The sequence below is a fragment of the Cynoglossus semilaevis genome, chromosome 11 (genome assembly GCF_000523025.1).
Source record: "Cynoglossus semilaevis isolate Cse_v1.0 chromosome 11, Cse_v1.0, whole genome shotgun sequence".
NCBI lineage: Eukaryota > Metazoa > Chordata > Actinopteri > Pleuronectiformes > Cynoglossidae > Cynoglossus > Cynoglossus semilaevis.
This window is the reverse complement of record NC_024317.1, coordinates 9,068,686-9,083,492: the sequence shown is the minus strand read 5'-3', so window position 1 is coordinate 9,083,492 and position 14,807 is coordinate 9,068,686. Positions and strand designations below refer to the sequence as shown.

Sequence of the window (14,807 nt, the reverse complement as noted above, 5' to 3'; positions counted from 1 at the left end):
AGTGCTGACCTTTTGAGTCTTGCACTAGAGAAGCCGCAGTAGCTTATTAGCATCCCAGAGGAGAGACTGCTTGTACACTGTCATGAGACAAGAGCCTGGCAAGTAATGCTTTTAATTGTTAAATTGTTTCCAACAGAAACTGTCATTAACTGAATACCTCACGACCAGACCAGCTGTGCAAGAATACTAACGATGTTTAGGTCAAATGTTAGTTTGAATGCTTCTGTGAGAGGGTGAGTCCCTGCAAACAATATAAATGGAGTCTATATAAGACAGTCAGATTTAATTAATGTTTACATTAACTGATACTTCCACTCCACTTCCACTTCATGTATTACTACTGAAGTGTTAATTCTAGATTTTTTTTAGCCTTTGTCTTTTTGTACAAACGTACCTTGTTATTTTGCATTCACTACAAAACAAATCACGTAATACTCCAGCACATATATGTATCGAGGCTTTGACCAAAAATATTATGACCCCATGCTCACCACTAAGGGTCAAAGAACTCTGCTGTAAACTATTCTCAGCTATAAGGTTGGAGTCAATGCATACATGCTGCTCTGGTTCCGGTTACATTGCCCTAGTTCTTCTGGAGCTGGTGTGGGCCTCTGCTAATGTGGGTGACTTTTGAGATGGTTTCACTCTATTGTTTGCAGTATCACTCATGGCTCAGGTAGGTCAGTAGCTTTTAATAACCTTCCCTGTGGATGCACGACATACTGTATATACACACCCAGTGAATACAGAATATACAGAGGGTGTGATTCGCTGTTGACCACAAAGCTAATCCTAGCTGAGGTGATGACATGTATAATATTACTAATACTAATATTAGGATAAACATGGGTAGTAAGTGTAGGTTCATACCATAATTGCCTGCAAGGATCTTTCTAAGGTTTTGCCTGCTCTGTCACTGAATACTGAATATTGTTGCACACACACACACACACACACACACACACACACCTAACATTTTCTTCTCAGCTGGCAGTGGTGGGCAGGAGGCATTTGATCAAAGGGCATTAGTGATGTTCAGCATCACTTTCCATTAAACTCTATATGAAAAGTGTCTCCTTTTATTAGAAGTGCAGTGTTGACAGTATATGTCAGGAGGAAATAGCATTAAAACCTGTTTACCAGTTCAGTCTGTTTTATACTGTACGTACGACTTTTTTATTTTTTTTATCTTCTAGATATTAATCATTTTCTTAGTGTCGTGTGAAAACAGCAGCCAATTACGCTCTGGACGGTTTGTGTGTGACACACACTTTAAGTCTATTTTTTGATACTGTCAACTTCATGGTTACTGTATTTATTCTTTCTATTTATTTCTTGTTTGTCTCCACATAAAACATCCTTAACTGTGAAATAGATTTGAATACAGCGCAGAAACAGTGCCACGGATGAATGGGTCAGTGGTCTTTAAGGCCGAGATCATTGGGTTGGCGTGACTCTAACCCAAACGTGTATGACTGGACCGCAATTTGTTGTCCAGCAGCCACTTTTCTCTCACTGCTCAACTGTTGCCGTGGTTACGTACAGTCGTCTTTCGTGCTAACGTTTAATTTACACATCATCGAACCAAAACAATTTGCATTAGAGGAGTATAATATGTTCCCTTTACATAGGACCATATGTACAGCTGGCACTGGTATGAACAGATGAAGGACACGAAGCCAACTCCATCTCAGCTTTAAAAACTTATTTTCTTTGTTTTGTATTTTCTTAGACTGGATTCGTATTACTCCTGCCTTGAGACGACTTTATTTTAACAATTAGAGTTTGAAAACGTATGTGTCTCCTTTAAGAAACCATGACATTAGGTTTGAATAAACAATTCATCAATAGATATTCGGGTATCATTAGACATTTGTGATTGTTTATTGATCTTCACATGACAATATTATGACTTCCAAAACCAAGCCAGCCATACATTAATCCTGCATGCACAGACCGTGTCCAGAGTTGAGAAGGTCATCAGACTGAAATCATTACTTTTCACGACAAGGGTAAAGCCAATGTTACCTAACTATTTACTGCTGTAGTGTTCGAAGAATACAGCACAAAGCCATCTAATCAAAAAGCTGGGTGGTGTTCATGTCCCCTGTGAATATCAATGAGCCTCTGCTCACAGACAGATCAGTGCAAATCATTGGAATCAGCTCTTTAACTTTTCCTAAATTTATGACAACGTAAAACTATTTTTATATTATTTTGACATGTACTAAATGATTTGTTCTTCATAGCTATTGGCCCACCTTGATTAGACACATATTCAAAGTAAAATGCCATTGCCTCAGTGAAATTATGGGACATTACTGGTTAGGTGTTATTGATGTTCTGATTCAAGTGTGAGGCGTGCTATCTTTAATAGTACAATATGTAGTTTATGAAGTGTTTTTGGGTTGCTCTTATACAGTAACTTTAAACAAAACTTCACTTTACAGCCCTCACTGTGACCAGACTGTAAAAAGAACAATTTTCTGTTTTACATACGTATAAAAATAGATGTAGTTCCATCCATTACAGTCTGTGCTGTTGCTCTAGAAGAAATGACAGAAAAACAGCAGGAAATACAAACATGACTCATCATGTTGTTCAGCAGTACAGGAGTACGTGTACTCGGTGACATTTCTACTTCACAACGTCAGGAAGATTTTTTTTAATCAAAGATTAGTGATCAATAACTTTACATAAGAGTTCAAATGTGACTGATTATAAAAGTGTATCTTTTATATGTATTTATTAGGTGTGCAGCTGTGTTTTTGGATCAGGTTTTTAAACTTTTATTAACCAAATCTGAATGGAAACCTGATCACATTTTTAAGCTCTGTAAAAGATCTTCTTTCAAACCTAAAACAGAAAAGAACTTTTGAAAAGCAACTCTATTTCAGTCCTTGTGTGAAACACAGAGGCAGGTTGTTACCTGGTGCTAAAGACTCCAGAAATCAAAAAAAGACTCCAGAAATCAAAAAAAGAAAAGAACTAATTCTTAAATGGAAACACCATCTGCAGAAGTGTTTAGACTCTAATTGAGGATTTGTAGAGAACTAGTTTTGTTATTTTTCATAAATGAAGGTTTGACACATTTTCAAGCTGTTCTTTTTTACTTCCTGAATTTCTCTTATATCCCTGATGTTACTGCCTCCCATAAAAATCAAAAGTTCTCAGGATTAAAAACACATTTTTTCATCTTTCCTTAAGTATTAAATGAACACATCCAGCTATGGTAATCATTTCTCTATGTGATCAAACCCATCAGCACATGGTCAAAAACACAGACTACAAGATGTTGATGCCACATTACTCACATATTCTTCCAAGTAAATATAATGTATACACAGACAAAATATTCTGTGTATAAGCGTGTACTCCACATGTACTGCGTTCCCTTTTTTACGTCTGTCAGCCGCAGTGGCCAGTTGCTTAGCCGAGCACTTAAGCAGCTGCTGCAGTCAGCATCTTTATTGTACAGCAGCGATAATCGTATAGCTGCTGATTGCTGTTTCTACACAAAAACATTCAGATGCTATTCAACGTGCTGCACGGAGAAAAAACAAACAAACAAAAAAACCACTTGAGTCCACGGTGGGAGCCATAAATAAGGCAGCACTTTTAGGGTAAGCAGCCCTATTTAATTCACTGTAACACTCACATGGTATAGCCTTTGGGTTATACTATATATCAAAATACTTTCTTCATTAAGAAGGCGTACTCTAGCTGTCAGCTCTACTTTTTGGTTGCCATGCGTCCTGATGCACTGCTCTTTTGACAGCCACGTTATAATGTAATTTGCATTTAACTGTCAAAACAGTGTCTTTTAAAACTGCTACCATACTGCTCGTGAAGAAAGCAACTCAGTCTTAAGGGTGTTATTGCAGATATTACCATAGTAAGTGGACAAAAATCAAAAAGAAAACATTTTTACAAACTTTCAAGGTTTCAGAAGGAGACAATGCAGCAGACACACATAAGAATGAAAGACAGACCCTACACCAGGGGGCACCAACTATATTTTTCAGAGCGCTAGAATTCTTTTGGAAAGACACAATGGGTGTAAGACACTCAAATAAAAAAAATGTTAGCTAACATTTTTTCTGATGTTTATTTTGGAATCCAGCCGCGGGTTGGATTGCAAAGGTTGGCGGGTATTATTTTGCCCACGGACCACAAGTTGATAATCACTGTCCTACATATTCGACACACAATCCTCTGAAGCTGTGGTTATTACATAATGATGACACAGATTTAATACATTTGTATTTGCACGACCCACTGGTGTTGTGATTGGCTGTAACAGGACAGAACCAACATAGTATTAAGATGTTTTCTTTTTCATACACTGATCAAATTTATAAATTGCTGATGGTTTGAATTCTATTTTATTTGTCAAAAAACAAACAATGAAGAGTAACAGAGAAAAATCAAGATTGAATTGAAATTGTATCTGCATTGACCTTGGCCTCGGAGCATTTAGTGCAAGTGCTTTTGAAAAAAAACAAACTCCTAAACAAAGACTTGGAATTCCTTGCAAATCTACAAAACACACACACTCACATATAAATAGAAAGTGAGGCAGAAATAGAGGAGCTGATGTTCGCAGGTGGTGGAACTGTTAAGAGATGAAAATTGACATTTTCTGCCTGTTACTGCTTTTTAATTCAGATGTCTCTTGTCCCTGTGGTGCAGTGAAGAAAAAAACAAACAAAACAAAACAAAACAGATATGACACAAGACTGATGCTAAAAATCAGCAGCCTGAGTGAGTCACAAAGCCACAGCCACACATCATGCAACAGGAGGTGGTTATTTCATGAGTTCATGAGATATATACAGTATATATGCATATATGTAAGCAAAAAAATAAAGTGTTTTAATTACCTAATTTCACAGTACTCTAGCATTAACAATAATAAATACATCACAGGATAACAGTGAGTAAATAGAGCATATTTCTGAGAAGGAAAAACTGCACCTGCATGTTGCATCTCTTATTAACGTATCACAAGTGATGTGTTATGTGTACACGATACACAATAGGTTAAATGCTAATATAAAAAAACAGGCAAAGTGTATTATGGTAAATTTTGAATAGGCGGCTATGTGTTTGTCAGCGTGAGAATGTGTTTATGGTAGGAGACGGAGAGAGAGAGACACAGAGAGGGGGAGAGAGAGACATAATGTATTTGGCCAGTCCTGGGGAAACTTCCAGATCACATTCCATAAGTTGGAGTCAGGTGTAATGGACAGAAATTGGTGGCTCCTATAGGCTCAGAAATCCACAGCCAAAATAATTCACCACTGCCGCTAGCGCTCTCCATAGTTGTCTTGGAAACAAAACCTGAGGTAGCTCCTCTGTTTAGTGAAAGTGAAGTAATTGATGCATTATATGCTAATCAGAAATAACAGTGTGGCTAGGATAATGTGGATGTTCACCCAGTTGGCATACCAAGCAGATGCAGATGAGTGGAAAAAGCTGTCAGTTTCCTGGGCAGACATTTAATGATGAATGCCAGCCGCTGCACAGTTGATGGAAACGTCTGCTTCCTGCTCAGCAGACCAGCAAAGATACAGTCAATGGAATATTAAAATCATTATATCTGAGAATGCCAAGGGGAAATGAGAGAACCGGAGGCAATGAAACGGCACTGCGGAGGTGTCGTCCTGATTGTTTAAAAAGGAAAAATCTCTGATGTTTAACTGGTCATTGCTGATGTCCCCAGGAGCCAATAAAAAGTCTGTACTTGTGATGGGCGATAAGCCATTCCGGAAAAGAAGAAAAAAAAAGGTGATTAACTGACTGGCAGACTCAATAAGGTCATAATAGCAGAAATGTGTACGTACTGGGGGAGCCATCATAGTAGAGTACTTCACTTTAACGTCATCATGTGGATGGTGTTTTAAGGGCTTATTACAGGTCCCTCAGTCGTCCAACTCTCAGGGATGTTCGTCCTAATGAGCCTGACAGCATATGAAAAACATACAACAGCAGCCATAAATACAGACATGTGGGGAAAAGACAGGAAGACGGGATGAAAATGAATAGCTGTCTTGAATTATTTAGTGAAAGGGTCTGACTTGTTCCTCATTTGGGAAGATTAAGAGATGTGGCAAATCACTGTTGTCAATCTCTCACAGTTCCGAGACGGAATAACTGGAATAAATCCTAAATTCCGCAGGAAACAGCCCATTGTTAGGGGGTCGATTTGTCTTCCCTAGCCTGCAGAGTACATCCAAAAAAATGAAAGGAAACATGCGTTGGCTTTACGCTGGCCATTGTGCCGCATTTCCTTCTCTGCCCCTTATCTCTTTTATAAAAATTCTGCCCTGAAAGCAACTTTTTATTCAAGACTACTTGCCAGTCGGAGGCACATTTGTGCGAGCTGTAGCTGCACATAATGAGAAAATATGTTGCTGCCGTACAGAAGATAAGTGTGACTCGTGTGACACCGAGAAGCAGCTGGCTGCAGATTTTGTGGAAGTGACAAATGTCGTCCTTTCTCAGTCTGTGTGCTGTCACTCTTATAATAAGCATTTGTCTTCACTTCTTACGTTCCATTCCTGTCCTGGCTGTCCTTCAACACAGAAGCACAGGAGTCAGACACTTAGAAGACACTCTCACACAGTCATTCACCTGCCACTGGCCACTGTCCTCGTCCCTGATCCTCTCTCCCTGTTTCACCTGTCTCTGTTATCTCTGCGCCACAGTTTAGACAGGAAGCTGCTGTTTAGTTAAGTGGAACAACCAGAAAGAAAATGGAAGCGAGCCAACCTGCAAAGGTTTACATCCACTGCCCCTGACAACAGGATAAATCAGTGTGAAGAGTTTTACACACAGGCCTTTTTGTTTCCCTGCTCCTTTTAGTTGTGAGAGGAATTGAAATGAAAAGTGTTCGGCATCAGCTCCACTGTGAGGTTTTACAGACACCGCTGCCTTGATGGTGGTTCAAACTTGACTTGTGATAAATTTAAAAAGAAAATCCAGCAGGTGCACATTCACTAACCATCTCCACTGTGTCAACTCAGCCTCACAGATTCAACATTTGGTGCTTTGCAACAAACACAGAGCACATATGGAGAGGAAGTACTTCACAGTTAGTAAACTGAAATATCAAACTAATTAAAAACACACACAGAGATATATATGTATATATGTATACATGTATTTAAGGAAATTTAAACATTAATTAAAACTTAAACATTCACACATCATCCCCGTCGGGGCCACAGGGAGCGCTATAGCCAATACCAGTAGTCATCAGGAGAGGGCAGTATCAAACGATTTAACACCAAAAATAATAAAAAAGCAAAATGTGTTCAGCTGCTGCCATGTGATATCACTGCTAGTTATAAATGTCTGCATCTCAAAGACAGTAAACAGAAATGTTGCTGGTCATGTGACATAAGATACGTGCATAACTTAATAAGAGGCTTTTACCCAAATTTGAAAACTCGAAACTATTAGCATTAATAGCAAATGTGTATTACAGTGTTGGACTAATACATAAATAGAATCATCATTTTTACTCCTTGGCAGACATTTTAATGTCTTATAAGCTTTGATAAGACAGATAAGAAATTCAGATTATTTTCAGATTTTTGATTAAACATGTTTAACAAAACGATAAGATTTACATTTCAATGTTAAAAAATTTTAATCCCAGTCAATTCCCTCCAAGGTTGAACAAAAGCTGCCTTTCCCACCCCAGTGTCCAGCTCCTGTTTAACTATTACTTTAGGTTTTAAAAGCAGCCCTATATACTTTGCATCGTAATACTGCCCCCTACCGTTTTTTCACTGGACACCACCATATACAGTAAATCTGGTTGTGGATTAGAACTCAACTAAGATTATATTATATTATTATTTTGTATAATTATACGACTTCCTTTTCAGGGAGTTTCACATGTTCAACCTATATCTGAATTATCTGATTTTCTTTTTTGTGAATACATCACAGGCTAATGGAGGAACATACTCTTGTTTTGATATAGGCCTATATATATATATATATATATATATATATATATATATACATAAAAGTATAGATTAGACAGCCGTTACTGCAAACTTGTTGACCTTGGCATTATAGGATTTTTCATATTCCCATAATTAGATCTGATCAAAAAAAAAAGTCAAGAGAACATTCTGTAACCAAATGTCAAAGAGACACAGTGTGTCAAGAACTAGGATTGATTTGAGAAGATAAGCACCGAGTGCGAACACTGTTTTCACGCTGTTCAACACGAGCAGCAAATGGCATGGAAATTAAGACTAATGAGCAATTACCCCACCAATGAACTTCTCCTAATGTCTGTTTTCCCAGTGTTCTCCAACTGAATCCTAATTCCTATTCATTTAATCAATCTGAATAAACATGGCACTTGTTGTTAGTTCACTAATCTTTTATTGTGTTCACTCAGAGCCCGAGAGAATATATTTTTGCATTCGGATGCAAATCCAACACTCATAACTCCTAATATTCCCTGCTCCTCCTCAAAGACTGTAGATACAGAGCACACAGACAAACAAGTGTCTTTTCCTCAGTTTATTTGTATATTCATGAATACTTTATTTCCATGCAGCTTCTACAATAAATCTCCAGACCACATTTCTGCCATATTAAAATTATTTGCCCTTTAGGAAAGAGTCTAGCTGAACTGCGCCTGAACTGCATCTGATTTAACTTGGCACCAGAAAACTGCAGAACTTTCACCATGGCATAATGATCACACAGAACAATATCCATCAAAAATCCACACTCCAACACAACCATCAAGGTATTTTTTGCTGTGATTATATTTAAACGTTGGTCGTAATGTTGACTAATGTTCTGTGAATATTAACAGCATTAAACACTTATTTCGAAATCAGTGTTTCTCCCTCTGAGCTGAACGGGCACAGTTAGCTGTTAAAACTTCACAGAAATTGAAGGGGAGGGGGTGGGACAAAAACTAATTTATTCCAATATGATTGCACTAGCCCCGGGGACTGTTCCGTTGAGGTGAATAGATGAGAACGAGTGATCAGGCTGAAATTTGTTCAGTGAAATTGAATTGACCTGAAGGATTACGAATTTGAATTTGTCAAATTGTTTCATAGCGCGCTACCGCCACCTGCAGCTCTCAGCCTGTAATAGCGGACATACAAGAAGCTCCAAATGAGGCACAGCACGAGTTTTATAATAGTTCAGTTGGTCTTTAGTATTTTGCACGCCAATTCAATTGGGTATTGGACGTCAGTGTTAAGAGAACTGACTGTACAATTACACAAATTGTCAGCCTGATATCCCATGTGACCAATGACCATGTATAGGTACAAAACAAAAAACCAAACAGCAATGCAGAGCATGTAGAGTAAAGGAATTTATTTACAAAAGTAAATATTTGAAGGCACACTTACAATTGTGCATCTGAAGCCCAAAAGCACATACACTGCCAAAAAGACAAACCATGATGCTTTTACAAAGTTGGAATTAAAAAAAAAAAAAAAATTTATACAAACATAAAATTACATTGCTTATTCTTTAATCCTCTGCCTTTCTCTTCTTCTTCTTAGACACAGGTGTCTCCTGGATCTCTTCTGTTTTAGTCTTTTGTTTTTTCTTTTTGCTCTGTGGCTCCGTTTCCTCTACCACTGCTGCCTCCTCCACCTCTGCCTCCTTTTTAGATTTTTTCTTCTTTTTGGCTGGAGTATCTGTTCCATTCTCTGAGGCAGGACTCTCTTCTGCTTGGACTTCCATTTCCTCTGCCGCTCGCTTCTTTTTCTTTATTTTGGCAGAATCTGCTTCTTCATCCACCACCTGTAAAATGTAATACATTTAGTAATGCTGATTCTTAGTGTTTGAGCCTCCTGAGCAGTGGAACTACACATCTGTAATGTCTGACTCATTTCAGTGATCAGGCCCACTGAATGGGACCAGCCAATGGTTCTGAGTCAAGCTGATATAGCATGACGTACACTGAGATGGAACCAGTTGTTTGGGTTCACCTCAAATCAGAACATGCATTGAGGAGAAACTAAAAGCAGCGCTCACCTCAGCTTCACCGTTGGTTCCACCATTTTCTTGAAGTTCCTGCAACTTCTTCTCACGCTTCCTGCGTTTCTTTTCTTTCTTCTCCAATTTCCGCTTAATTTCAGCCGCAACATCCGTAGCCTTCGAGAAAAAAAAGAAAAAAACAAACAAACCCTTTACTACAAACTAAACTCTCATTTATTTTAAAACTGACTGGATCAGCTGCATCAGACTCATTAAATCAGTTTTTGCCCTCACAGTAGTCAGGAAGAACATGACATCATCCACAGCAGAAAGACTATGTATTTAGAAAACCAAACCAAAGCTCACCTCTTTCATAGCTTCTTTCATGACATCAACATTTTTTCTAGGCATATCTCCTGATTCATAGAAAGAAAGACGCTCCTCTACTTGTTCACGCAGCTTATCACCGAACACACTCGTGGGTATCTCTGTAAACCATGTGATAACAACACATTAAATATCCAAGTCTAAATGTAACAACTTCAAATGCATTTAAAATGTGGCTTTTGCTCAGTAAGAAATTCTCAACATCAACCTGAAGGATGAATGCTGTTGACGAAAAATATGAGCATCACTGCAATTTCTGCCACCGGATCTTACCAAATAAATAAAAAGACTTAGGAAATAAAGCAGAAACTAGAGTCCTGCAAAGACCCCGTCACTCACCAGAGAAACAATCGATTCGGGAGGCAATGGTGCATTTGTTTGCCAGGTATCTAGAGATGCGACCTTTGTTTTTTGCACCGGCACGTCCGATAAAGGTCGAGTGAAAGATGAGGCCATACTTGGGAGTGTTGCCACGAGTCTTTAGAGCTCTGTGTAAAAAAAGTTCCCGTTTTCACATACAACGAACAATAAAACACGCAAAAATGGATAAAACCTAATATAAAAGCAATAGAAAACCTTCCACTAAAGTCCATGAAAAAAATCAAGTCAAACAGGCAACGGCTTATGTTTGGATTTGAGAGTAAAACTTGGGAATATCTTCTTAAAGCAGCTAGGTGTATAACTGCAGAGTAAGAGTTTAACAGCTTACTTTTCCCACACGTTAAAAACCTCAGCAGTCAAAGCTTCACCTACGCCTTACAATTATGATCAGTTTAACTTTCTGGACAGTTGTGCTTTTCACCGTTTACTTTTTGACCCGAGTTAATAGGGTCTTTAACAGCTTCTGACAGACAAAGGAAGTTAAAACTAGCTCAACTTGCTACCTCAGTTTTATGAGTGGTCGCTCAGACTGTGGGGGTGCAATGGAAGAGAGGGATCACTCTGGAAGAAAACTACAGAGCTTCTCCAGTCACCCTGCTCTACTCCAGCCCTGCCCTGCCATCACTGCAACCACTTGTTTCCCCAGCAGGGAGGGGGTGCCCCAGTACCTGAACAGGGCCTTCTCTGCTCCCAGAATCTGGACGGTAGAGGCAGGGTATTTGGCCAGGTTGGTCAGACTTCCAGCATGTGAGATCAGACGAGCTCCCACCTAAGGAAAAAAAAATATATATATATATAGGCAGCAAATTGGGCTTTGGATGCATGTAGGTAAAATGTCTTGAGGACCATCAGCACCAGATGAATGTTTCAACACAAAGTTTCAGTGGATTGACAGATTTTTGGCAGAACATCATTGGTCCACAGGGATAATATAAAAGGCACAGCGGTAGGACAGTCAACTCACTACTTCTCCAATCAGGGCTGCAAGGTTGGGGGCCACTTGGCTCATCTTAGAGCGCAGGTATTCCTGTAGTTCCAGTCGATAGGATGCCAGAGACACCACACGGTTGGAGAAACTTTCTATGTTAATAAGGTCGATGGGAGATATGTCCATACCTGCAGAAGAACCAGATGGTTTTGAAAGGGTTAAAACATTGTAAAGCAACTAATGCCACAAATTCACAAATGAGAAAATGATATGATTGTTTCTCCCGACAGGATCCGCAGCGAGGAATTGTGCCTTCACTACAGGTTTATGAGAGATGTATTCTGCCCCCCTGTGTTAGGCACCGAGGACAATTGTAGGTCCAGGGTGGGCAAAAAAGGGGCACAGTTCAGAACCATAAAAGCTCCTCACTTTCTCGTCACTTACCCATGGAGGATCGTGATGCGTCTAGGATGGTCTGAGCCTTGGCGCTGTCCATGACAACTTCCTCTAAGCTCTCAAGACTCTCCTCTGACAATTCTTTTCTATTTCCAATCAGTTTAGCCAGGCGGCAATACATGGAGTTGTCTGACACAATTTTAATGAGCTCGGGAAAGTGGTAGCCATACCATTCTCTGTAGAGACAAGAAAGACAGAATTGGTAAAAAAAAGTACCGTCTGTGGTAAGCATTAGGAGGACACAAAAGGGGATAAAACAAGAAGTTACCGAACACGCATGGAGAAAGTGTTGATATCCTTGTCCAGCTGATCCAACAGAGCTATAGACTGAATGATCATGTTGTCAGCTCTGTTGACATTGAACTTGACCTTAGCTCTGGAGTAGCTGTGGCCGAGACCCAACTGTGCCTTGGAGGCAGCCAGACCAGTCAAACCCTTTACTAGGGAGTGGAAATGCAGACGAATACCTGATGCAAAATAAAGCACACAAGGCCTTGTTTGTCTTACATAGAGCAGAAGCATGAACACTACACCACTGGTGGCCATTCAGATTTTCAGTATAAACCATCATTAGTTTCAAGATAAAGATTACATCATAACAGGCCTTCCATTCATTATTTTTAACGTACAACCCATATTATATATCATCTTACCTCTGATGATCTCTGCCACCACACCACCAGTCTGAATGGAAATGGTGAACTCTTCTTGTAATGCTGCTCCAATCTTTGCATCTGAAACCCCCAATACTGCTTTCTTCTTGCCAGAGAGTGGCAGATTGGTTTCCAGGAACAATTTTAGGTCAGCATGAACCACACCTGCAGGGCAATACATGATTATATGCATATCAGAAATGCAACACAGGCTAACATGTTGATTTACATAAAGGCCAGGGCTTACCAAAAACAATGGACAGGTTTAGTACAAAAAATAAATTTAAAGAACTTAAATACTATTTGCACAAGCGATTGCCTAACAACCTTTCATGCACTGTATGCTAAGGCAAACTAAGAATAACAAAAGAATAAATGTCAACTTTCCTCAGTGTTCAGGATTATATGAAGTTGTCAGCACAAAAATCAGTGGATTGACAGATTATGAAGCATCATTACAGCTGAGGAAAGTTTGTTCGATCGTAATAGGAAACAAACTATGAACTCACCTTCAGAAATGGCATTCATGTTCTCCAGAGCCCCCTGTGCAGACTTGAAAGGGAAGAATGCAGCCAGGCTGACCATGCTGTTAAACTTCCCAACACTCAACACGCTCTGCTCCACCTAAAGACCGATAAGGTAAGAATACGACATCTGTGAAAATTGATCATTTTTTCATGCGGAAGTTGTGTCAGTCGACTCACTTGTGGTAACAGCATGCCAATCTCCTCCACTTCTTTAACGGCGAACAGCGCGTATCCCGCCGCATGTTCGAACAACACGTGTATCAACACCTACGACAGATGAACATGGCACAAAAGAACAGCTAGTTCAGTAATTAACACCTAATTTATGTAGTTGGACTATTACATACATAATTAGTAAACCATTTTAAACCACACGTGCAAATGGCGGTTTACACGTGGTAATCGATTATATTATAGCTTGCGTAGACGCCTATAAAGCCACTAAAATACACTTAATAACTTATTTAATTTAATAACTCAGGCTTAACATTGAATTCTGATCTACGACAACTTTTAATGTCAGCCACGTGGTCATTTGAGTGCACCCACGTGTTCACGAGGGCCTATGCTCCACGCCGCAACCAAGCTAACTTGGGCTAGCAGCACTGCTGAAGTCTGCGTCAACGTATGTTATCTTCAGTTTGTAAATAAAGACATCACATTGGTAAAGATTCAGCAATTCGATAGGTTAATAAAACTATCCACGCATTCATATCGCTGTTTTGAATTGAGTCGTTAGTCTTTTACTTTTCACATTGACTACAGATGTGGCTAATTGGCCCAGTATCGTTGAGAGGCCCGATATAAAACAAATGCTTGTAAAAGCTTTTAGAAAAAAAAATACATATTTGCATTCCAACGCAAAGCTGTATGATGCGAAGTACTGAGGATTAGTTCGCCTTTGCCTTCTCGTTACAAACGCTTTTTCTCTTACCATGATAAGTAAATCTCTGCAGCACTATGTGTCAGCACTGCAGCCTCTCCTCGAGAAATGAGATCGCATCAACTCCTTCGAGCCTCTCTTTAGCCAAGTGTGGCATGTTACAAACCCCGCATTAACGACAAAACACCGCGAGATCTGACTAGGGGTGAGATATTGCCATCTGCTGGACACAGTTATGAACACCCAGAACAAGAGTCGGTCGTCTCACAAAATAGAAAAGCAACTTTTTCGTCATGTAATTGCTTATTATTATTATATTGTTATTCTGTTTGGCGCCCATTGTTTATTTGTGTTTTACTTTTACTTTTTTTAAAACTTTTTCAAGAAATGTATAAAATATTTTAAATACATCATAACTTGTTTTTAAGAGCTTTTTAGTTCACATTTTCTACTTTTATTTAAGTCATATTCTTAAATAAATATAATACGTTAAAATACACAAATACACAAGTTAGTAATTGACTATGGTTCATATTTTTCACTCTATATATTCCTTATGTAGAGAGAAAGAGATAAAAAGAAAAGCAGGGAGAGCATGCCAATCAACTCAG

General features: G+C 39.0%; 1 protein-coding gene and 2 non-coding genes across 3 annotated transcripts; all 3 read right to left on the bottom strand.

The window, feature by feature from the left end:
• Nucleotides 1-9,352: 9,352 nt before the first annotated feature.
• nop56 (NOP56 ribonucleoprotein homolog) lies at nucleotides 9,353-14,392 on the bottom strand. Its single transcript, XM_008320411.3, has 12 exons — nucleotides 14,248-14,392; nucleotides 13,491-13,580; nucleotides 13,296-13,410; nucleotides 12,787-12,951; nucleotides 12,402-12,600; nucleotides 12,122-12,309; nucleotides 11,714-11,865; nucleotides 11,418-11,518; nucleotides 10,708-10,856; nucleotides 10,348-10,469; nucleotides 10,039-10,158; nucleotides 9,353-9,804 (listed from the first exon to the last, which is right to left on the bottom strand). The coding sequence occupies exons 1-12, from the start codon at nucleotides 14,248-14,250 to the stop codon at nucleotides 9,529-9,531; spliced, it is 1,680 nt and encodes a 559-aa protein (XP_008318633.1). The 5' UTR covers nucleotides 14,251-14,392; the 3' UTR covers nucleotides 9,353-9,528.
• Nucleotides 10,242-10,306, bottom strand: LOC112487797 (small nucleolar RNA SNORD57). Its single transcript, XR_003051222.1, has one exon. It is a non-coding gene; the product is annotated as a small nucleolar RNA SNORD57 (small nucleolar RNA).
• On the bottom strand, nucleotides 11,950-12,080 carry LOC112487791 (small nucleolar RNA SNORA26). The gene has a single exon (XR_003051216.1). It is a non-coding gene; the product is annotated as a small nucleolar RNA SNORA26 (small nucleolar RNA).
• Nucleotides 14,393-14,807: the final 415 nt, after the last annotated feature.

What these genes read in the sequence shown, in the direction of transcription:
- nop56 (XM_008320411.3), bottom strand. An exon ending in GCAGAGAAGGCCCTGTTCAG is followed by an intron (nt 10,857 to 11,417) that starts GTACTGGGGCAC and finishes TTTTTTACACAG; the next exon opens with AGCTCTAAAGACTCGTGGCA. An exon ending in GAACCAACGGTGAAGCTGAG is followed by an intron (nt 9,805 to 10,038) that starts GTGAGCGCTGCT and finishes TACATTTTACAG; the next exon opens with GTGGTGGATGAAGAAGCAGA.